Source organism: Leucopleurus acutus, assembly GCF_964270905.1.
Source record: "Leucopleurus acutus genome assembly, chromosome: 10".
NCBI lineage: Eukaryota > Metazoa > Chordata > Mammalia > Artiodactyla > Delphinidae > Leucopleurus > Leucopleurus acutus.
In genome coordinates this window covers 8,181,108-8,204,152 of record NC_139153.1, presented here as the reverse complement: position 1 = coordinate 8,204,152, position 23,045 = coordinate 8,181,108, and the positions used below count along the sequence as shown (strand labels likewise).

Sequence of the window (23,045 nt, the reverse complement as noted above, 5' to 3'; positions counted from 1 at the left end):
CCATCCTTGCTTCTGGTGAAGTTCTTGCAATTTCTACCACCAAATACCAAAGTTTCCTAAGAAGATTCAGACCCCAGCAGCTGGCAGAGAGGTTCTGAGGCTGGCACCAGGAGCCTCTGGAGAGGAAGGTGCTTCATACGAAACTCGGGCTTCCAAGCAGAAGCAGCCAGCTTGGGAGCCACCTGTGAGCAACACTGTCTCAACCGCCTCCACCTGGTCTCTCCGCGACCCCGCCCACACCCCATCCCCTCCAAGCAGGGAAGGTCAGCCAGCTCGCAAAACAGAGGAAACCACTAGGCAGACATCTGCAGGGCTGTGCTGTGCAAGGGGAAGCCATTGTTCTGCATGGCTCCAGAACAGGCCCATGGTGTGGAAGTTACAAGGGTGAAGATTTGGATCAATATAAGGAAAACCATCGGAAGCCTTGGAGCAGTTCAAAAGAAGAGGCAGGGGTGTCTGCTGAGATGCAAGAAACGGGGGCTGATGGTATGCAAGCCAACGTTATTCATTAGGAGCAGCTGCAAAAGCATCTCTGCTCCCCCCACCCTACTCCCAACCCTCCCCTGTAGCCCCCAGCTGCCTGCCACACTGTTGGGGAGATGACCAAGAGGCATCCAGGACTGCACCTTAAAGATGTCTCTGACCATGCAGGGCATTTTGATATAGCCTTGCAAACAAACTGCTGCCCAATGTACTGGTCATGCTTAAATAAACAAACCTCTTCTGCTCCTCAGAGAGTAAGGCATCCTCTGTATAGTTAGTCCTGGAGGAAAATTTCAATTTGACATTGACACTGGTGCTGTTTGCATTCTTGGTCCACACTGTCTTGGCACCTATAGCAAGTCTTTCCTGAGATACAGATTTTATCTTGCTTCCAGCTGCTCTGAAGATGTCTAATTCCTCTTTGAGGTGCCCCACTCACCCCGCCTCCTAGAAAGTGAAATACAGGTAAACCACAAAGGCCATATTTTAAGTCAGACCATCCCAAACATGATATTCCCTCCAAAGTTGGAGAAAATCAGTGACTTTTATATAATGAAAATAAAAGTTCAATGAGATTTTGATTAAAATAAACAACCACCACAACACTACACCAGGTGTCACTAACTCCAGTACCTATAGGGGCCTTGGGGGCTCAGGTGAACTAGCAGAGCAGGCGAGGTTAGGGGGATGAGGACAGTGGCCAAGTGAGAGCTCGAATCCTATCCAGGAAGGGCTCTGGCGCTCAGCCCCATCGCGTGCTGCCACATGGGAATGCAGGCCCAGCGCTGCCAGACCTTCTGACTTTTTAAAAAGGTGCTGGAAGTCCAGATTTTATGTGAAATCTCCTCATTTTTACTTGTTGGCATCTAATTCACATTTTTCAAAGACACAGTCCAGGCCAAATCAAACACGACTAAGGGCTGGATCTGGCCTGTGTGCCTTCAGTTTGCAAGCTCTGCATAAAAGTTCAGCTTAAACAAATTACCAGAATGTGCAAAACAGATCCTTCCCCATCACCCCCTCCATCTCTGAGAAATGAGGGGGGCGTCAGGGACGGCGTTGCAGGTGAGATGAGGTTCAGGAATGAAGCAGGGCCAGTGACGTGTGCTGTCCAAATCTCTAGGTGAGAGCTGCAAGTTTACATTTCCACTTTGACAGAGTCCGAGCAAAATGGCTGCCTCTTCAGCGTGTTCTGCTTTCCTCTATCAGAAAGCAAGATTTTTACTTTTGTTAAGGAAATTATCTTCTTCCACTGGGCTGCAGGAAGCAGAATCACAGGGTTGGCAGAGACCTTATATGTCACTTAGAACAAACCTCCCTCTGATGCCTAAATCCCCACTCTGACAATCTTTTCCAGGGGCATGTCACCCAGCTTCAAACTCCTACACCAGGGAGCTTGAGGCTTCCTGAGGCTGTCTGCCTGTCCTTTCAAGACAGCTCTAATTGTTAGAAAGGTCTTCCAGACACTAAACTTCCATAAACCCAGCCCCAAATCAGATTACGTTTTTTGGCAGCTGCCTCCCCATGACTCACACCAAACTTAATGTCAACGAGAACCTTGAGTCTTTTTCACCAGCACTCTGCTGAGCACACCTCTCCCCAGTCTGTGCTTGGCCAGCTGGGTTCTTAGACAGAAGGGCAAGCTTTACACTTTCTTCTTTCTTAAATTTCAGCCCACCTACAGGTTGTGATAAGGCAGCCATCCATTAACAGGTACAAATCTTTGTTAGTGTCCCAGATTCTTTTAAGAGGACCTTGGCACTACCTCTGCTCCACAGATTTCTGGAGCTGAGGGCCCTGCGTGCAATCAATAACACAGAAGGCACTGGGGCATTTGCCAGTAAATACGACCTGCTGTCTCCTTCTCCAAAGCCTGGTTGCTGGAAATATTTATGGAGGATTGAATGAAGGTTGGTCCCTTCCTCCAGATCAAAAAACTCAAACGCCCAAGCAGGTAACAAAAATGAGTGAAGTGAACTAGGTGGGCCCTAGAAAAAGTGGAGCCTGTGCCCCAGTTGGAGGGGGCAGCCAATTCTTGCCTCTGTCTGAAAACAGGCGCCCAGTGTTTCTAGATCTTCCCATTTCATAAGAAATGCCAGAAATCTGGATTTTTATGTAAAGTCTCCTGATTTTTTAAAGACTTTCTAATTTTTTAATGTTGGGAATTAATTCACCTTTGTAAATGTTCCAAAGGCCAAACAAAACACACTAGTGAGTCTAAGTTTGCCTGCAAGCCGCCGGTTCTGCTCTAGATGTTCTAATCTCACTCTTGGATCAGATCAAGCCCTTCACATCTGGGGAAGCGTAACAGAGTGTGACCCACATTCCAGACACTAAGCTAAATACTGAGCGTGAATTATGTCATTTAATCCTCACAGGAGTCCCAGAGAGAACTTCCCTGGTGGCGCAGCGGTTAAGAATAGCCTGCCAATGCAGGGGACATGGGTTCGAGCCCTGGTCCGGGAAGATCCCACATGCCGTGGAGCAACTAAGGCCACGAGCCACAACTACTGAGCCCACGCGCCTAGAGCCCGTGCTCCGCAACAAGAGAAGCCATAGCAATGAGAAGCCCGCGCACCGCACGAAGAGTAGCCCCCACTCGCCGCAACTAGGGAAAGCCCGTGCACACAGCAACAAAGACCCAACACAGCCAAAAATTAATTAATTAATTAATTTTAAAAAAAAAAGAGTCCAGCGAGGTGCCCATTTTAAGGAGGTGGAAGCTGAGGCGTAGAGATGTGAGATGACTTGCCCAAGGTTAAGCAATCAGTAAGTAGTGAAGCTGAAATTCCATTCTGGGTCTGACTTCAGAGTTCAATGCACAGTTCCTGGACCACACTGTTTGAGCAGAATTGCTTTTAGTGAACTGTGCTTCAGTGTGCAAACTATCAACTTACACTGGGGGATTTTTTAACTACTAAAAATGTGTTGTGACTACTACAGGGGGATGACTAAGGCCGCCACCCACCACATCACCAGGTCCTCAATGGCCTCCAGCAGCTGAAGGGCCCTCCAGCCCACCTCACCCCAGTTCCCCTCAGGGACGGGTCAGAGGCAGCCCCCACAGTGCTTCTCCTTGGGGGAGAGTGTCTTGCCCTGGACTCCAACCTCAAACTCATCCTTGAGGAAAAGTAAAGGCTTTACTTAAAGTAATGAAAGGGAGTCTCTATTCTGAAATTTGAAAGGATGGTGGCAAGTCAGGCATTTTTGTTTCATAGATATTGCACCATTTGCTATGCTGTCATGTGATTCTCATTGTGCAATCCTATCTGATGAGCATAATTTGAAAGACAAGATAGAATGTAACTTCTTGGCCTTATTAAGAAATGGCAAACCCAACTGCCCATAGAAACCAGGGAGCTTAGGGAAATGAATGAAGCAGTGGGTGTGAGATAAGGGGGTGTAGGGACCCAGGAGGAGCTCCTGGCCCAGGAAATAGTGGAGACTTAAGAGTGCAGGCCTCATCTAAGAACGGCGGCTGCCACTCAGCTCTGGCTGACTGGCTGCTGTGAGGGAACAGGGGCCCAGCACACCAGATTGTCTGGTTTGTCTCATAAGAGTCAAAAATACAGATTTTTCTATGAAGTTGCTCACTTTGTTGTGCATCTCAATAAAATACATCTTGCTTGGTGATCAGTGCTGGTCTGGAAGAAAATAAGTTGAATTTTTTTTTTTTTTTTTTATTTTTAGTTTTGAGCTGCTTTAAACATCTAGAGAAAGAGAAGGATATCAAGGAGTCATTCTTAAATCCAGACTTCTGAGGATGCAGTCTGGGAGTCATTGATTCTCCATTGACTTCTTCCACAAAGGGAGATAGCCACACCCTGAGTTGACCATAGGCTTGGCTGTTAAGCTCCTGGTGGTGTTAGAAGAAAGGTCAACAAGGATGGGGAGGGAGGGGGATTTTGACCTCTAGTGAGCTAAAGGCCAACTCAATTCACTTCTTCCAAGTCAGGGTCACAATGAAGAGCATGGGAATCCATCCATTGGAGTGATACAATATTATACACTTGCCAGGTTCTAGGCACCTTTGTGGACCAAAATTCCAAGAGGTTGTACTTCCAAGGAGGTCAAAGGTCAAGTCTAGGTGAGTCCAGGCTTCTGACTCTCTCTTCTCCTTTGTGTCTGGTTAGGCCTGTTGGCATCTCAGAGAAAAGTCAGGGCAGTTGTCCAGGCTGGTCCCTACAGGGACGGGGCAGAGGTTCAAGCTCCAGACTAGCTTTGGTTACCCTGGAGCAACAGAACCAAGATTCAAGTATGGGCTTGGAGGGGAGGCCTGCATGCCCAAGCCGCCTGGGCCAAAGGAGTTCACGTAGAGAACCAGACTTCTACATTAGGGTGTTGAGCCACAGCTTCAAGCCAGGTGTTCATTTCCCAGTCCGTGGCCTCTATCATCTATTTCCCTCTGGAACCTTCCGGGGGGGGAGGGGCAAAAGCCACCTGGACAAGGGACCAGGCTGGGGCCAGGGTCCAAGGTCTGGCATCCTAACCAAAGGCCAATTTGTCATTGCCCCATTCATGTTTCTATCTATTCAAAGGAGAAATTCCTTTCAGAGCTCAATATGTTTCTCTTGAAGAGTTGGTAGTATTCTCTTAAAGATACTATTAAACTCACATTTTTAGAGTCAGTACCTCATCCCATTCTCTTAAGATTTCTCTGCTTCCTGGTTCTGTCTGCCACACGATGTGCTGTTTCTCTTAATGATAACCACTGTTTATGGGGCATCCGCTGTGTGTCTGTTCTGGCCTGAGTGCTTTGCAGAAATGCCCAACGTAGGTATTATTGTTCCTATTTCACAGTGGTACAGAGAGCTGAGCCTCAGAGAAGTTAAACAATTTGTCCACACTAATAAGCAGCACAGCTGAAATCTGAGCCCTGATCTACTGGACTCCCAAGCCTACCATATTACTCTTATACTTGTGATTATTAATAATAATAACCAACACTGAGTCCTTACTATGTGCCAGGCACTGTGTGGAGGGCTTTACATTCATTATCTAATTTAACCCCCTAGATAACTCTTTGAGGTTGGATAATTATCTCCAATTTACATATGGGGAAACTGAGGCTCAATGAGATGAAAAGGCTTGCCCAAAGTCACACAGCTAGAAAGTAGAGAAGCTGGGCTGCAAAACTCGGGCAGTTCTATACCAACAACCAGGTCCTGGGACTTCCCTGGTGGTGCAGTGGTTAAGACTCCATGCTCCCAATGCAGGAGGGCTGGGTTCAATCCCTGGTCAGGGAACTAGATCCCACATGCATGCTGCAACTAAGAGTTAACATGCCACAACTAAGGAGCTGTGAGCCGCAACAAAGGAGCACACGTGCCACAACTAAGGAGCCTCTGAGCCATAACTAATGAGCCTGCCACAACTGAGACCCAGAACAACCAAATAAATAAATAAATAAATATTTTTTAAAAAAAACATGTCCTTACCACCAAGCCTGCACTCCTTGGTTTCCTGACATTCTCAAACTGGATAGACATGCTCATGTCCTCATCCAAATACTCAATTAAAACAATGAACAGGGCAGAGCCTTTTGGCAGGCCACTAGAGACTTCATCTAGGCTGACAACGGTCCATGCAGCAATCAGCACTTGTTTGGACAATTATGAACCCATGTAATGGTGTTCTCCAGCTGTCCTGTGCTTAGGCAACTGGTACGGGAAAGGCAGAAGACAGTGCAGATTCGTGGCAGTGCTGGAGAAGGGTCCAGACTGCCAAAGCTGAGATTGGTCCCCTCTGCTCTAACTGCAGATCTACACCAGGGCTCTGTTTCCAGTCTTGGCCCCAGTCCACCCCTCTGCCCATTCAGATGATAATTATCTGGGTCTTAGAGGTAGCGGAGCCCCTAAATTGGGCCTCAGATAATCCTTCCAGTTTTGTCAAGCAACTTATTTTCCAGGGGAAGTAAGGGACTTTGCGGTTCACCAGCCAAGGTCTGGGGTAGAGGCCAAAGAGGGCCATTGTCTGAGGAGTCCAGAGAAGGCTTATTCTAGGGCTCTGACAAACAATAAAGGAAACTGGTGATCCAGGGGGCATTCCTGTTTCTTGGGAGAGTTTTCTCCAGGGGTATCAGGATTTGCCTTTTCACAATCTTTTTTCATTCATCTTGCCCTCCCTGGAAACAGCCATCCCGCACTTGACAGTAATGAGGATGGAGAGATGTGGCTGTCTCTTTAGAAACTGGGCAATTAAATTTTCCTTAATAAAGTTCTTTACCTTCTCCTGGCAGTACCATTTCTGTTGTCGACTTGGATGAATTTTTTTTAATTCCTTTAAATAGAAGTAGAAGACAGCATTTCCTGGAAGAGCATCTTAATATTTTCATAAGCCAAAACCTAACTGTGCATGTATTTTTCTATCCTTGATAGCTATTCCAGAACTTGCTTTGAATGCCTCTTGTGTTGCAGGCACTAGGCATAAGAATTCAGGGAATGAATAAAACAAGGCCCCTGCACTCAATGAGCTCACAGGGAGACAGACACATAAACAACGTGGCGGTAATAGCAGCATGTCCGCGGGGGGAGCTAGGCAAAAATAGAAATAATTAACATTTCTGCAGCACTCTAGAGTTTACTTTCTCACACAGCACCTCATTTGATCCTCGCAGCAACTAGCCCTTAAGGTAGATAACACCCTCATTTTACGGATGAGGAAGCAAGGATGCAGAATGGAGATGTGCCTTGCTCAAAAGATAGATCAGAGATGAAAATCAGGTCTATGCCTCTGAATCCCAGACTCTGGACACAGCACCACAATGGCTTCTGATTTAAACCCAATAAACTAAATGGTTGGGCTTGACTATTCCCCCTCTAGGACCATCTCTTAGAATTGTGGAAGAGCAGGGAAAAAAATCTTCCTCGCTACATGGAGGAATAATCCAGTAAAATAATACATTGCATTTCAGCAATCATTCTTACTGTATATAACGAGCACCACAAGAAGTTAAGCAAAACTTAAGTATCTCTTGCAGATGTCTTTCTTTCTTTCTACATTTCTTTCTTTTCTTTTCTTTTATAGTTCAGTTGATGTCTGAACATCCTCCACAGCAGGAAAATTTGTCAAATTCCTTACTTATTGTCATCTTGGTGGCTTTTTAATTAGAAAAGTAATCATGCTCATTATTTTAGAATTGAATCAATATTGAACAATATAAGGAGAAAAGGTCTCCTTTCTGCTGTTCCCTGTCACTACCATCCTGCCCCATCCCTGACTTCCACTCCATTCCTAGTTCCCAAGAATAAACATCATTACCAGTCAGTAAGAACTATCAGACTCTTTTTAGGCACACCTAAATAAATAAAGACAAACATTTTTTATTAAAAGAAAACACAGGATTGTAACATACGCGCGCACACACACACACACACACACACACACACACACACTGGGGGTTCAGGTTTGTTTTTTTTCTCATTCATCAGTAGTCGACATGGCAACTAAATGTTCTTTTGCCTTCAAAAAAAGATACACAGACAGTCAAGTTGGTGAGTTCACCACAGTCCAGGTCCAAATATTTCAAGTTCATGAAAACTGGGACACTTGTAAAGCGCAGGTTCCCAGGTCCCACCCCCAGAGATTCTAATGCAGGTAGCCCAGGAGCCACACTGGGTAAAAACACTGCAATAGGCAAAGAAAGCATCATGCCTGTCTAAGAGTTACTGGAACCTTCCTCTCCCAGCTGCCCATACAGGTAACGCCACCTCTACTGATGGTTTTCCAGTACTGTTGCATTTTCCTCTCCCTACTAATTGGTACACTCACTGAGGGCGTCACCTGTAGGCTCAAGTTCACTGTCCAAAGACTCAATGTTGGTGACCTTCTGAGTGGTTGAGCTAACATTTCCATCGTTCAGTGAATGCTCCTGTGTGCCAAGCAGCATGCTGGAAATTCTGATGTGTGTTATTTCAACTAATTCTCACACACACACATACACACACACACAAGTAGGTATGACTATCCCCATTTTTCATATACGGAAACTGATGAGGTATTATATCTATTTTTCTTCTTTCTTGGATTAAAAAAAAGACATCACTCAGCTGATGAGCCATAAGCCAAGACACAAACCCAGGTCTGTGCAATTCCATCCAGAGCACGGTCCCCCCCATAACACAGCTGCCTCCTTCCACAATCCATATTCTTGTCTCACCCAATTTCTGTGACTTCAGCATAACTCTATCCAACCAAGATGATTTTCAATCCTCTTCAGTTGATCCCTGGCTTTAATTTCACCTTAAAAGCACTTATCCTATGATTATATTTACCAACTTGAGCATAACTATTAGAAAATTCCTTTTTTGGAGCTACTTTTATCTTTTACACAAAGAATTGTGTGTTTCTCTTAGAAGAACCCATCTTCCTGACCCCTTAAGTATTTTGATAGCTTCTGACCCTTCTCTAAATGGAAAGATGGTTCGGTCTAGATCTTAAATAACTCAGGAAATAATGGTGGTGAGGTAAGCTTAGCCAATATGATTCAGTTTTACAGACCAATATCAGAAATCACAACATTTTCAGCAATTTAGATCCATTTGCTACAGGTTCCCTGAAGAACTCTGAACCACCCTTACATAATACTCAATCTTTTTGTAATTACAAGTTAAAATGTGTCTCCCTCACAGCATTATAAAGTCTATGAGGGCAGGGAATATAGAAGGAACTCAATAAATACCTGTTAAACTAAATCAAAGTGGACTGACCCACCATATTCTCAACATTTCTTTCCCACTATTCCCAATGGTCTAAAAATTCTGTGTTTCTGGCAGGAGACAATAGGACCCCCGCTGTTTTGGGCGCAGAGTTTCGATGGCACTATTATGCCAAGTATGAGATCCAGCAAGACAGAGACACTCAGGATAAGACCTGAGACAGGAGGGTCAGGCCAGAACTGATCAGGCCAAAGCCCTACATTAGCTTTGTCAAGGGACAAGTAAACTCAAAAGACCAAAACCAGGCAAAAGCTCCAGAGTCCAAATGACTGGGGTTGGAGGTCCAGGAGTAATCAGTTACCAGGTGTCAGAAGTGAGAGAGTGGCTGTTGTTCTGCCTCAGTTTCCCCAAGATGATATGTCTTCAGGAGATCCAAAACATACTGTCTGGAGAGGCCACTGATCAAAATACAGATGCTGTAAACTAAAAAGTAACGTGCTGGCAACTCTGCTTGAAATATCCTGCTGAGACAACAGCTGGGGAGCAGTCACATTGCTCAGCCAGTTTGCATTCTTTAGTACAAATGAAATCAGAGAAGAGACACCCACTCTTTTCTGTCCCTGAAGGTGGCTAAGGTGTTTCACTGGTAAGGGTCCTCTCATGGCATGTCTCTCTAATTCCTTATAAGGCACTCTAAGCTATAGATGGTCCCCCTTTGGAGCTGTCCCCTCCCACCAAGCTCCAATTCCTCCATAGGAACTCTACCTGCCTACAGGAATCCAGGCCTTTCTGTCTGATAAAGAGTTGGAAAACTTACTGATCTATAGTAAACCATACCCAGGAAATACCCTCACCAGCCATCAGAAGAAAAGGGATAGCAGGTTACCACTGCTAGGAGCAGACCGGCAAACAGGAACCCCAAAAGTACCACTGATGACCAGGGACGCGGGCAGAGGGCCAACAATGAGGAAAGGTACCACCAGGGAGGGGGAACCTGCTGTGGAGGCTAAATTCTTTGCCTTTGACAGGTCTCTCCTTTTAATACTTCCTGCCAAAGGCAGGAACAGCTGCCTGGGTACCAACAGGGAAGTGAGACTATGCAGGACCAGGAAGGGGAGATTTTTTAGCTGAAAGTAGCTGGGACAGATGTGGAGATGGGGAAGTTCTTGATGAGTTTTATATAAATCTGGTGGGACAGAAATGGCCACACACAAACCTATCACCACAAGAAAATGGTTTCCAACAAACAAATCCCCAGCCCTCATGGACCATCAAAACACGTGGGAGGTCATGCATATTGACTGATGTTCTTACTTAGCAAAGTCTCTTTATTGTAAGGTCATACTCTATTTCAAGTCGTAGGCCTATAGGCCTATGATGTTTTGCCTATCAGCTTCATTTTTATAATTTTTCATTAAAGACCTAGGATCCTATTTTTTGTTATATATAGATATAAAAGAGATCTGAAGTCTGAAAGGTAATACACTGAATTTTTACAGTGATTATCTCAGGTAGTGACTTCTAGATTCTTCTATTTTTCCCGTATTTTCAAAACTTTTAAAAGAATGAGCATGCATTATACCCAAAAATCAGGAAAAAGTATTATCAAAAAATAAGAGTTTCATCCACTGTCTCCAAGGTCAAAGACTCACAGGAGCCAGTGGTTAGAAAGGAACTTCAAAATCCTCTCACTTCTGGTCTTATCTCCCACCCCTACTCCATTCTACCTACTCTGGATTTTAGCCACATCAGACTTCTCACCATTGTCCAAGTACCCAGGCCCTTTCATGACACCCATGCTTTTGCGCTTGCTGTTCTCTCTTCATGAAATGCCTTTTACCACTTGGAGAGCTTCTACTTATCCTTCAAAACCCTACCCAAAAGTCCTTTCTTCTAGAAGAACTTCTCCATCTCTCCCCAGCAAAGCTGTCACTTTCACTCTGAGTTTCCACAGTGTGTGATTCCAGTGCTGTCCCAGTACTTACCACACTGTACTATAATCGATTAATCTATTTTTGTAACTATCTTTCCTGGAAAACTATGAGTCCATCGAAGACAGGGACAGGGACCATATTTTATCCATTTCTGTGTCCCCATTTCAGCTATATAATAGGAACTCAACAGAAAACATTAAATTCCCTGCAGTATCCCTGCAAGTGGCCCCCGGTCTCTCTATCTCATTCCCCTCTAAGCCAAAGGTTGGACGGCTCTGCATAGATACAATTGTCCCTTCTTTGGATTCTTCATCTTCTTGAATTACCTCTCAGTCAGGGTTTCAGAAAGCCTGGATCTGCTCCATTATGTGCCTCTAAACTACAATTCCTGGTACAAGCCCATGCACCCCAAAGCAGAATATACATGTGTGCTTAGGTGCAAAGTCCGGGGACCCAGTGGTAAAGAATCCGCCTTCCAATGCAGGGGATGCAGGTTCGATCCCTGGTCGGGGAACTAAGATCCCACACGTGTGGGGCAACTAAGCCCAGGTGCCGCAACTACTGAGACCGCTCACCTCAACAAGAGAGAGAAAACCTGCACGCCACGACAAAGAGCACACGCGCCGCAAGGAAAAAAGATCCCGCATGCCTCGCCAAAGATCCCACGTGCCGCAACTAAGACCTGACGCAGCCAAAAAAATAAATTAAAATAATAAAATAAAATAAATAAATATTTTTTAAAAAGGCCAGCACAAGGACATCTACCCTCACCGTTCACTCACCGAATCCCATGGTCACCTATTATATACCAAATGTTATTCTAGGTACTAACAAAACACAAATGGACATGAGAAACAAAACTCTTGTTCTTAAAGACTTTCAATTCCGGTAAAAAGAAAAAAGAAGGGAAAATATCGTATAGGGAAAACATCATACAGCTTGAAGTGCTCTCCTGAGACTTCAAGTCAGCTAATCCAATAGTTACTCCATAGATACTTAAGATTGGGTGGTCAGGAAGTGACATGCAAGCCAAGAGTTGAATACCTAGAAGAGGCCAGCCATGTGACAATCCAGGGGAAGAGGATTCCAGAAAGAAGGAAAAGCTAAGTGCAAAGTTCCAAAGGGGGTACAATTTTAGAGAATTCAAGGCACCAGGAGAGTGGAGAGATGAGCTGGCTGAGATGGGCAGAGTAGGGCTTCGTAAGCCCAGCTAGCAGCTTGGATTCAATTCTTGAGCAGTGAGATACTACCAGAGGGTTTGAAACTAGGAAGTGACATGATTAGATTAAATTGTGTGAGGATTACTGCTGGCTGCTGCAGGGAGACAGACTATAAAGACAAGAGAAGAAGCAGAGAGACCAGTTAGGAGAGCGGCTTTAACGCAGGCCTAGACATTTTTGGTTGTCACAACTTTGGGGGCGGGGAGGTGGCTGCTGACACCTCTACCTAGTGGGTAGAGGTCAGGGATGCTGCTCAACATCCCACATGGTGCAGGACAGCCCCTCACAACAAAAAATGACGCAGCCCCAGGCCTCCCTGGTGGCGCAGTGTTTGAGAGTCCGCCTGCCGATGCAGGGGACACGGGTTCGTGCCCCGGTCTGGGAAGATCCCACATGCCGCGGAGCGGCTGGGCCCGTGAGCCATGGCCGCTGAGCCTGCGCGTCCGGAGCCTGTGCTCCGCAACGGCAGAGGCCACAACAGTGAGAGGCCCGCGTACCGCCGAAAAAAAAAAAAAAATGACGCAGCCCCAAATATCAGTAGTGCAGAGGTGGAGAAAGCCTAAGTTAGGGGGATGTTGCCGTGGTCCCAAGAAGAGGTGATGGTGGCCTGGACCAGGATGGTGCAGATGTAAAAGGAAGGAAATTCACTGCATTTAATATTTTGAAATATTGAAGGTTTTTCTCCCATATTTCCTTAGACCTCCTGGACCTTATTCAGGCAGGGAGGGCATTCTGTGTTCACTGCCTCAGGGATAATACAGGGAAAGAGTCAATTCTTGGCTTTTGACTTTCAAAATCGCAGCCCTCAGGGAGAAGAGAAAGAATGTGGGTTATGGACAATAGCTTTGAGAGAATGATGACAAAGAGCCAGGCTACCACCCCTATTAATCCCCCTCTCCTTCCCTCCCCCACACATGGATAAAGATTCTGGGAGACTATAAAGCAAGGTGTGTGTAGATTTTATGGATCTGTAAGAAAATAACGCACATCCTGCCTCACCACAGACAAGCCCAGGGAAGGAGGGTGATGAGGGAATGTCCACATATATTTACACAATCTGAGACCCGAGGAACTGGGCCACTTCCCCAGGCAGCACCCTAGGGAGGTCCTGGAGGAGAAGTGAGTGCTGGACACGGCAAGATGGGCCTGAGACTAATGCCCAGAGTCTCTCACGACCCAGCACGGTGTGTGAGCCCCAGGATGACCCCCAGTGCCTGCAAATCTCATAGAAGGAGGTGAGGAGGGGAACAGGCAAAATGGCCTCAGGTTTGGAACAGAGAAGGACCACTGGCTGGACCGACCACTGCAGACCCAACAGGAAGGAGGATATCTTGGTAGTTGCCAAAGTAGATTGATAATAAACCACAACAGATGTCCCCTTGGCACTGCCCCAGTCCCCCTGCACCTTGGGACACAACACTGGAGAAAACAAGAGGAAAACCCCCAATTCACTTAGATTTATTTCTGCCACTCGCAGCAGAATAGGGATGTGAAATGTAAATCGAGTTACAGAAAAATGAAGAAAACCATATTTTTATTGCACCTGGATTTGTGGCTGAGATCTGCTCACCCTGAGGCGCCACAGGCCACGGGCTTCTGCGTGTCCATCTGCATTGTTATTAGCTGGCATCAACTGTGTGATCCCAGCGGTGGCACCAAGGTCCATTCAAGGTCCCTTGCACACTGCCTGCAGCTGAGTGCACCTCCTTACTGTCACACACAGGCGGGCACGCGCGCACACACCACGCATATTGATCAGGAAAGAACTGTCACCAAATTACCATTTAAATCAATGGTTGAGCGCTCAGTAAATGGAAATGTCAAAAGCCACATTTTCTAAGTGACCTCGAAACACCACATTGATATCACTTATCTGAGCTGGATACGCATTTGTTTTACCTCTTCCCCTCTTCAAACTGTCTTCTTAGGAAACTGTAAAAATTAGGGAACTGGGCAAAAGGCAAAAAGAGAAAGAATCTGGGTAACCCACAAACTGTGTAGCCTGACATTGTCCAAAATGTAATCTCTGGAACAGTCTTGTGGGATATTCTATGAAAAAGGTTTACAAGGCTGAGTAAGTTTGAGGAAAGTCTGTGGCCCGCTTCTTGGCGGTTCACACTTAACACATTCAAGTCCTGTGGGAAACAAACCTATTTAACTCACTTTATGCTAGAACTTCCAAAACCTATTTGACCACAGAGCTATTTTTTTCCACCCAATGCCTCTTTACATCCAATTTCATGGAACACACCTCAGGGAACACTACTCCAAACATAAATTGGCCTAATGATTAAACAAATTAAGAGAACGGAGCCAAACCCCACTCCTGGGCAGCCAAGATATTTTATAAACACCAACAAGCCATCAGGAAGAAATCATTTACAAGTGAAATCAAGCCCAGGATACAGCTTGCTGCAGCCTGTATTAGGCCAGAGGTTCTGAACTGAAACTCAGCACCTTTAAGACGTCAACCCCTGTCCCCTTCCTGGCAGCTACAAGGACAGGACCGAGTTTCTGAACCAGCCTCACCTCCTCTCCTCCTTTCCATGTTATACCCCCGCCTCATCCTATTTTCCAAGGCACCTCTGCTCTGCCTCCCAGGCAACCGTCCCCACCTGGCTTGCCCCACCCACCAAAGCAATTCAACTCCATGCGGTTATTGATCACCAACGAGGTGCAGGCACAAGGCTACAGCAATGAGGCTACAGCAACAAGCCAAGCGAATAGAGCTTTTGTGTTCACTGAAATATGGTCTAGAAGTGACTGCGAGCCAGAAGTCTTCTCTGAACATCAGCTTCCACATCTGGAGGGAAAAAAAAAAAAAAGTGGGAGCATTGGACCAGAAGACACCTAAGATTGCTGGTTCTGTATTTCCAGGCTGGTGGAGCCTCCGTCAAGTCTCCAGTGGGCCCTTTTTCAAAGTGGGAGTGAGGGATCTGACACAGCTAGGTGGCTAAGTAGGGGATAGCAGAGATTGGATTAGAAGGAGTGTGGAAGGGTTAGGAAGGGTAGGAAGTCAAAGACTAAAACCCACCCCAGACTGGCCCCCCCAGTGAAGGAACCCCTGGGTTTCAGGGCCAAATTGCCCTGGCATACATCTTGCCTCCCTGTACAACTGGAAGTCAGAAAGCCTCCAGTTTAAACCTCGGCTCTGCCACTGTTCGCTCTGCAATCTGATACAATTTATGTCTCTGAATTTTACGTTTTAATCCGTAAAATAGGAATAATAATGACTATTTCACAGAATTTGGGGGATCACAAAATGAGATACCATATGCATGACTGAGACGTAGAGATAAATAAATTACCTCCCACTGATAAGCAAAGCTGTATAGCCTGAAATGAAGCATGGCTTGTAACAGTCACTGAATGAGTGAGTGAGTGAATGAATGAATGAACAAATAATAGAGGTTTCTGGAAAGGAAAGGTCGTCCCTAGCATATAAACTCTGGTGGTGAGAACTCCAGAAATGGCCAATATAGACCCCCAGATCCACTGATTTCCTCAGACTGGGAGGTGCCTGGTGTGCCATGTGCCCCAACCACATCCCACCACGACTGTGACAGACATCACCCCACCAAACATCACCTAAGCTTTCAACACATCAGCCTTCACCCAGCCTCCATAGACAAACATCTCCCCTATCAGGCACAAACAAGGAAACTCATCAAGCCATGAAAAATATTTCCTTAACAAATAAAAGCTCCACTTTCAATGGAACAGAAAGTATGACATTGTTAGGGGTTGAATGTTTGGTGTTCCTCCCCAGATTCACATGTTGAAGCCCTAACCTCCAATGTGATGGTGTTTGGAGATGGGTAGGGCCACTGGGAGGTGATTAGGCTCACATGAGATCATGAGAGTGGTGCCCTTATAATGGGGTTAGTCCCCTTCTAAGAAGAGGAGGATAGAGAGCTCTCTCTCCACACACAGAGGAAAGACCATGTGAGCACAGCGAGAAGGCAACTGTCTACAAGCCAGGAAGCGTGCTCTCACCAGGAACCAAATCTGTGGGCACCTTGATCTTAGGCTTCCCAGCCTCCAGAATTACGAGAAGTAAATGTCTGTTGTTTAACCCACCCAGCCACCCATGGTATATTGTTATAGCAGCCCAAGCTAAGACAAGTGTCAAAGAAAATATAACTCGAGCTTGAGCTTGAGCTGTGAGTTATAAGAGTAAAACTTCTTATTAGTAACTTATCAGTCACTCACTCAACTGATTGTACGCCAATCACATGGGGAAATGAAAATGACCATAAGCATTTCTGCCCTCAAGAGTTCATGGCTGAAGGACTAAACATAAAATAGGAATGAAGGATAATAAGGCTAAAAATAGAGAGGCAGATGTGAGGAATCACTCATTCTGCCCAGAAGAGTTATTAGGAAGGCGTCATGGAAGAGGGATCATTTGAGCAGGCATTGAAGGATGGTCAGGAGTTGCCCAGACAAGAAAAAAAGAAAAAAAAAAAGAGGGGAAGAAGGAGTCATTTTAAGCAGAATAAAGGCACAAATGGGGAAATATTTGGAGGTGAAAAAGTGTATGGAGGATGCAGAGACAAGGAATTGGTCTAAAGTGGATATGAGAGCACAGGCCTATAATAGAGAAAACAACTGAAGATGAAACAGGTAAATTGGCTGAGGCCCCATCACCAAGACCCTTTATGGATGTCAATTTGTAGGCCACAAGTTGCAGACTGGTGGGCACAGGCTGAAGCTCTCCTACCGACAGGTTTGTTCATGTAGCAAAGAGTTTCTTAAAAACTTGAGCTACCACTTAAAAATCAGGAGATTTTCATCATGGCCTTGGATTTGGCAAAAGATTCTTAGATATGACACCAAAAGCATGGGAAAAGAAAGAAAGAAATAGATAATCAGAACTTCATAAAAATTTTAAAACTTTTGTGATTCAAAGGACACCATCAAAAAAGGGAAAAGATAACCAACAGAATGGGATAAAATATTTGCAAATCATATATCTGATAAGGAACTTGTATCCAGAATGTAGAAAGAACTCTTATAGCTCAATAATGAAAAAGACAACCCAATTTTTTAAACGTTTTAAAAGTTAAATTTTTAAATATTTAAAATGATAATCAGGAGACTTTGGTTTGGAAACACTGAAAGAACTAACCACTCTGGGCTCACATCCCTTCATGGTAATGACAGGCAAGAGCTGAGCAGGGGCTGCCTCCTCTAAGTGAGCTCTCTAATCAGCCACAGTCCTCACTACTCCCCACTGTTCCCCAACCCAGCCTACTTTCCTCACTGAAGCCACTGAAGGTGGTGAGGCCTCCTAAGGTCATTGTCCAATCACTCTATCGCATAATCTCTTTAAGACTAAATTCATTGTGGTGCTGAGTTGGAAGTTTTTACGTTTGGGGTTTTTTTAATTTCTTTTCCTTCACTGATTTTATTGCCATATTCCAAGAAAACTCTTAGCCAAGAATGTACCCTATATTTTGCGTCTCTCACAACACCCAGCACAAGACTAAGAACAAAGCCGATGCTCAATGTTCACTGAATGAACCTATAAATGAATGAGTAAATAAATACTTCTCTGTGATCTTCTTCAATACCTTGTCTTCTTCCCCCCAATTCTAGACTTACGCCATTAAGAAGATGGCCTAAAATGAATATGGATGTGTAATAAAAAAATAAAACACGAAAATCAATCACTACATTTCTATTTTCATTTTCTATTAAGATGAAATGGAAATGGGAATTCTGAATAAATGCAGAACAGACCATTATGTCTAACAGCAAGACGAATTAGAGCCCAGGACAGTGGAGAGCACCTGCAAATAAGATTACCAAACACTACCAGGGATCTTTGAGGAAATTGTGAAAAATAGGATAGGCGCCATAAAGCTGGAGATGGGCAAATGTTCTGATTTTCAAGAGGGGAAAGAAGTTCGAGCTTGCCAGTTCCAGACTGAGAATATGGTGTCACTCTCAGGCATGGTTCCTGAACAGATTCATAAAGGGACACTTGTGAACACCTCAGACAGAAAGCAACATCGCTTTGGAGCCAGCACAGGGTCACCAAGAACAAGTCATATTAAATTCATTTCATTTTCTTCTCTCTGACAAGGCTCCTAGCCTAGTGGATGAGAGAAATATAGCAGATAAAATATATACAGTGCAATGATGGGGTGGGCAGTGAAAAGGGCTAATTCAACCCTTGGGCTGTATTAATAGAAGCATTACATACACCATAAAGGAAGTGATAGTGGTTTTCTTTCTCCAACCACATTTAAAGAGTCGCATTTAGAACTTAGTATCACTCTTAAAGAAGGCTTTTGACAGTACAATCTTTTGGAGGTCTATTTGGCAAAATCTCTTCAAAAGCATAAAGCTCTAATCCAGATTACTGGTATCTGTTGAAAAATTGAAAGATCTGGCTGGGCCTACATTCTAAGTGGTAACAACTGGTTGAACCCAAGTAGAGACTGCCCATTTGGACAGGACATGTGCTCTCGGGCCGACCATAACTACCACCTCTTCTTATGTTGCCCTGGTTGAGGCAGTGGGCCAGCTGCCACAAATCATCTTACTTAGCCAGCTTCACTCACTTATTCTACCTGCCAAGTACTCAAAGACACTGGAGTTTGCAACCCGGGATGCAGTAGATCCCAAGGTGAGTGAAGATGATAAAGCAGCAGTGAACCATCTTATATGAGCAAATGGGAGATAATCATAGTCCCTGGGTTATGATCGGAGTCTCCAAACACCCAATGGGCAGTCATGGGAAAGAAGCATCTGTCTTGTTCTATGAAGTCCCAAGGTATAGAACCAAAAGGTGGATTAGAGACATACTTAACCCAACATAAAAACTGCTTACAACAGCCAGAGTGGTCCAAAAATAGAATATGTGGGCTTGGGAAGTAGTGAGTTCTCTATCACTGGAAATGTGCAAGCATGTGGTGTACTACTGTGTTGCAGGTATATAATCAAAGGGATTCAAGTATCTGATTAGGCAAGAGAAGGCATGAGTCTGAAATTTTACACAATAGGAAAAAAAAAAGCTGTTTTAAAACATTCCCCTTTAAAGAAAAAAAAAATTCCCCTTTGTTAGGTCAGTAAATGCTTCAAAAAGAGAAAAAAGGGACTAAGCCAACAAAGAACTCAGTATCATTTTTAAAAATCAAAAGTTCCCCTCACAAAATGCACAGAGGACAAAATCTGTCAAACTAGGTGGAGTGTTTGTGGCAAACTGGCCAGATGATACCGAAGGTAATTGGCATCAGGCATTATTTTTGGTGTTTGGTCAAACGCTCTTCAGAGGCCAGCAACAAAGGCAAGGGAGGAAAGTAAGAGGGTAAACAATGGGCCGTGATCGAGAGGCAGCCGGTCCCCACCACAAAACTGCCATCTGCTACTGACATCAATCCTTCAAGGGGCAGCTTCAGGCAAACAATGTATCGGGGACACTGCGCCTGGAAGAAAACCAGCTGCCTTCACATTTCCCACCTTGTGACCTTGGGCAAGTCATTTAACACTACAAGGCCTCAGTTTCCTCATCTCTAAAACTGAGCTCCTACAGACCCTGTTTGTATTTTGTGTAGGCCAAGAGTGGTGAGGTCTGGGAGTGAGCCATGGAAACAGTTGAGCCCTGAACACACATCAATAGTTATGATGATGATGATGAACAAAGATAATTTTGACGGAAAAGATTCCGGACAATTTCGGGCGCAATAGCATCCTGACCTAAATTGTGTGGGTGTCAACCCTGAAGGAATAAAATCAAACTCTTTTAACTAGAATGCAGAGACATTTAGAGTCTGGAAGAGACAAGATCATTTGGACAAATTTCCTGCTGAAATGCATTACCTTGTCCTTGCTAATTAGTTGTTAAAATAAAGGCAAAAAATAAAAAGTAAAAGAATCAGCCAGAGCTATAAATGCTTAATTGATCCTCAAGCAAAGTTCAGGGGCCCAGTGGTGGCAATCCTTCAAAAATGAGATGAGCACATTTTCTACCAAGACGATGCTTATAAAAACTCCAGACTGTCCCAAACTCACCATACCCTTCTCTCTTATGGCATTTTTCAAGGGAAACTCAGTTTTAAAAAACAGTAATAATCAGCCAGTCTTACAAAACATAAACTTCCTAAAAAGTGTGCAGGCAAAGGCTGAAACCAGGCTTTGTATTGAACACTCGAGAGAATTCAGATCTCTGACCAATAAAGGGCGGGTATCTAAATTTTCAGGAACGCTGAAACATTGTAAATCACTGTCTTCTACACTGAACTGAAAACTAAAGAGGAGGAGCCCAGGGAAGAGCAGGGTTTTCTGCTCATTTCTTCCTGGGGTCTACTGAGAGGTGATCAGCACGCCAGGTTTGAGCAGAACTGAAAGGCACAAGACGGTTGGCGAGACTGGAAAAAAACAAAGCTCTCCCCTGATGGCTGCTCCCCTCCCAAAGTTTCCCAAGCATCTGAAGCGTGTACAGCAGCTGTGATGCGCAGCCTCCCACCGCTCCTGTGGAGGCCACCCCACTTCCTGGGTCACTGAGCCTTGAGCTGCAGCAGCACCTAGAAGCAGGTGTGGAACCTCAGGTTGCCGGAGCCCCAAATAACCAACTTGCTCAACAGTCCACCTATAACTTCAGGGGCAGGCATCAACAGCCCCGAAGATGTATTTTGTCTTTACTCTTTCTTCAGGAGACCACAACACACCCTGTGTTGCAGCAAGGAGAACTGTGACCAGAAAGAAAACATATGCCAAGAGGCCAGGCCCAGGCTTCTCTTAGAGTACATCCTAAGAGAAAGGGTGAGCATGGTGGATGGTGCTTTCAGGTTTTCCTTGCCAAGGCTGAGCCTAGAACTCATGAGGGTGGGAGAAGCTCCAGTCTGGCCTAAATAAGGATTCTGCCTGAATCTGTCTATACGATTGTGTCCGGTTTCCTCTCTCCCCTTGCTAGTGTGGATTTAGAGGAGTGTGTACCCAGTGAGTAGCACCAAAGCTGGCACAAACAGTCAGAGGTCACCTCATCCTCCTGGCAAGCTTTCCCTGACACTACGGAAGCCAGGCAGCGCCTACCAGCCAGCACACTGAGCTGTTGGCTTTCAGTGAAGGCTGATGACCCTAAACGCTAGTGCACAGACGGTGATCGGGGCTGCACACTGCGAGACAATACATTTTCTGCACTGAGCTCCCTCTTTATGCCTAAATGCCTGCATTAGTTTGGATCAATATGCTCCATAACAGTTAATCCATGGCAACCCAGTCCAGCTGAGAGTCACCGACAAAGAAGTGCAGCCCAGGGATGCTGCTTCCCTGAGCACATGCATGTGAATTCCAGCCCAGAGAAAGGGACAGGGGCAAAGCAATGACAAAAACCAGAAAGGAGAGAGAAAAAAACCCAGATCATTAAAAAAATAAATCAAATTAAGGGGTTTTTTGCATGGCGGGGGGAGGAGGCAGTGACTGTCAAAATGGCCTTAGAGTGACATGTCATGGCCAAGATGATGGAGTATCCGCGACACTCCTAAAGCAGGGCGTAGGATCCTCCTCACACACCTGCAATGCAGTGATCGCCGCCCGTTCTACAATCCATACTCCCAGCGCCAGCGCTCTCTGCAGTTGAAACCAGTCCGGACTTGTGCGGCTGCCACTGTTCCTCCTCACAATAAGATTATTGATGCATAACAGCATTTCATGATGGCAGGGAGGAAAAGGGAAAAAAGCCAAAGCAAGAGAAGAAGGAAAGGGGAGGGGAGGCATGACTCCCCAGCCCAAATCTCACCTTTTATTTGGGCTTCATATTCGGCAATGATCTCTTTGTCTTTCTTGAACTTAGTTTGAGATGACATCTTCCAATGTGGCCAAAGGCACTGACAGGCTGTTGGATTTATTGCTCCTCTTCTTCCCGAGTCCTCGCTCCAGCCCTGGTAATCACACGGCTCTGGTCGATTTCACAGGTGTAGGGACAAATCTCTTTCACTGGCTGCAGAGCCAGGGGAAAAAATCCCTCTTGTTCTCAGAGGAAAATTCTCTTTACTCGCTGAAAAATGTCTGTAGTAGCTTGGTCTGGCCAAGTCCTCTTGACCAGAAGAAGAACCACCACCCTAGGAGCACGGTAACCTGCCTGATATTTTCAAGATTTTTCTTCCAAAAAAATAATATAACCGAGAGTGCTCACTCACCCCACTCACACACACACACACACACACACACACACACACACACTTATGGGTGTACTCACACACTCATCCGCACATGCACACACACAGTTGTGAAGCACACACACACCCTCACACCCGCTTACCCGCTCACACACACACACACACACACACACACACACACACACACATCCACGAGAGGCGCGGCACCTCCTTGGTCCTGCAGTCAGCCTCCGGCTGGCTTTCGAAGGCTCTCTGCTAAGGAGATGGTCAGGTTGCCAAAGAGCCGGTCATCTCGCATCCTCCCTCCCTTCTGCGCCTTTGGTCCGATGTACAGTGAGGCTCAAAGCCAGGAGAGTGAGGTGGAAGTTCTCCTGCTGCAAGGCTTAAGCTCGGGGTGAACAGGGGGCCGGACTGCTCGCCCTGCGGGGCTGGCCAAGCGCTCCCCCCACCGCTCTCGTCACCAAGCTCCACCTCCCGGATTTTATAACAACTGACACATTGTAGCCTACAGGAGAGCAGAACTCACTGCAAGCAAAAAGGGGAAGAAACATTCACAAAAGGGAAGGAGGCAGGAAAAAGAACTGGGCTGGGGAGGCCTGAGAGGCCCCTGCAAACTCCTACCAT

At 45.5% G+C, this 23,045-nt stretch overlaps 1 protein-coding gene across 3 annotated transcripts in view; it reads right to left on the bottom strand.

Annotated features, from left to right (window-relative positions):
- Positions 1-22,109, bottom strand: part of SRGAP3 (SLIT-ROBO Rho GTPase activating protein 3) — a gene marked incomplete at both ends in the record, with an annotated part of 250,892 nt that extends 228,783 nt beyond the window's left edge. For all 3 annotated transcript variants that reach the window (XM_082847212.1, XM_082847211.1, XM_082847213.1), the window contains one exon: positions 22,043-22,109. In XM_082847212.1, the coding sequence (XP_082703338.1) occupies positions 22,043-22,109 (67 nt within the window). The remainder of the gene's footprint in view (positions 1-22,042) is intronic.
- Between the last annotated feature and the right edge of the window lie 936 nt (positions 22,110-23,045).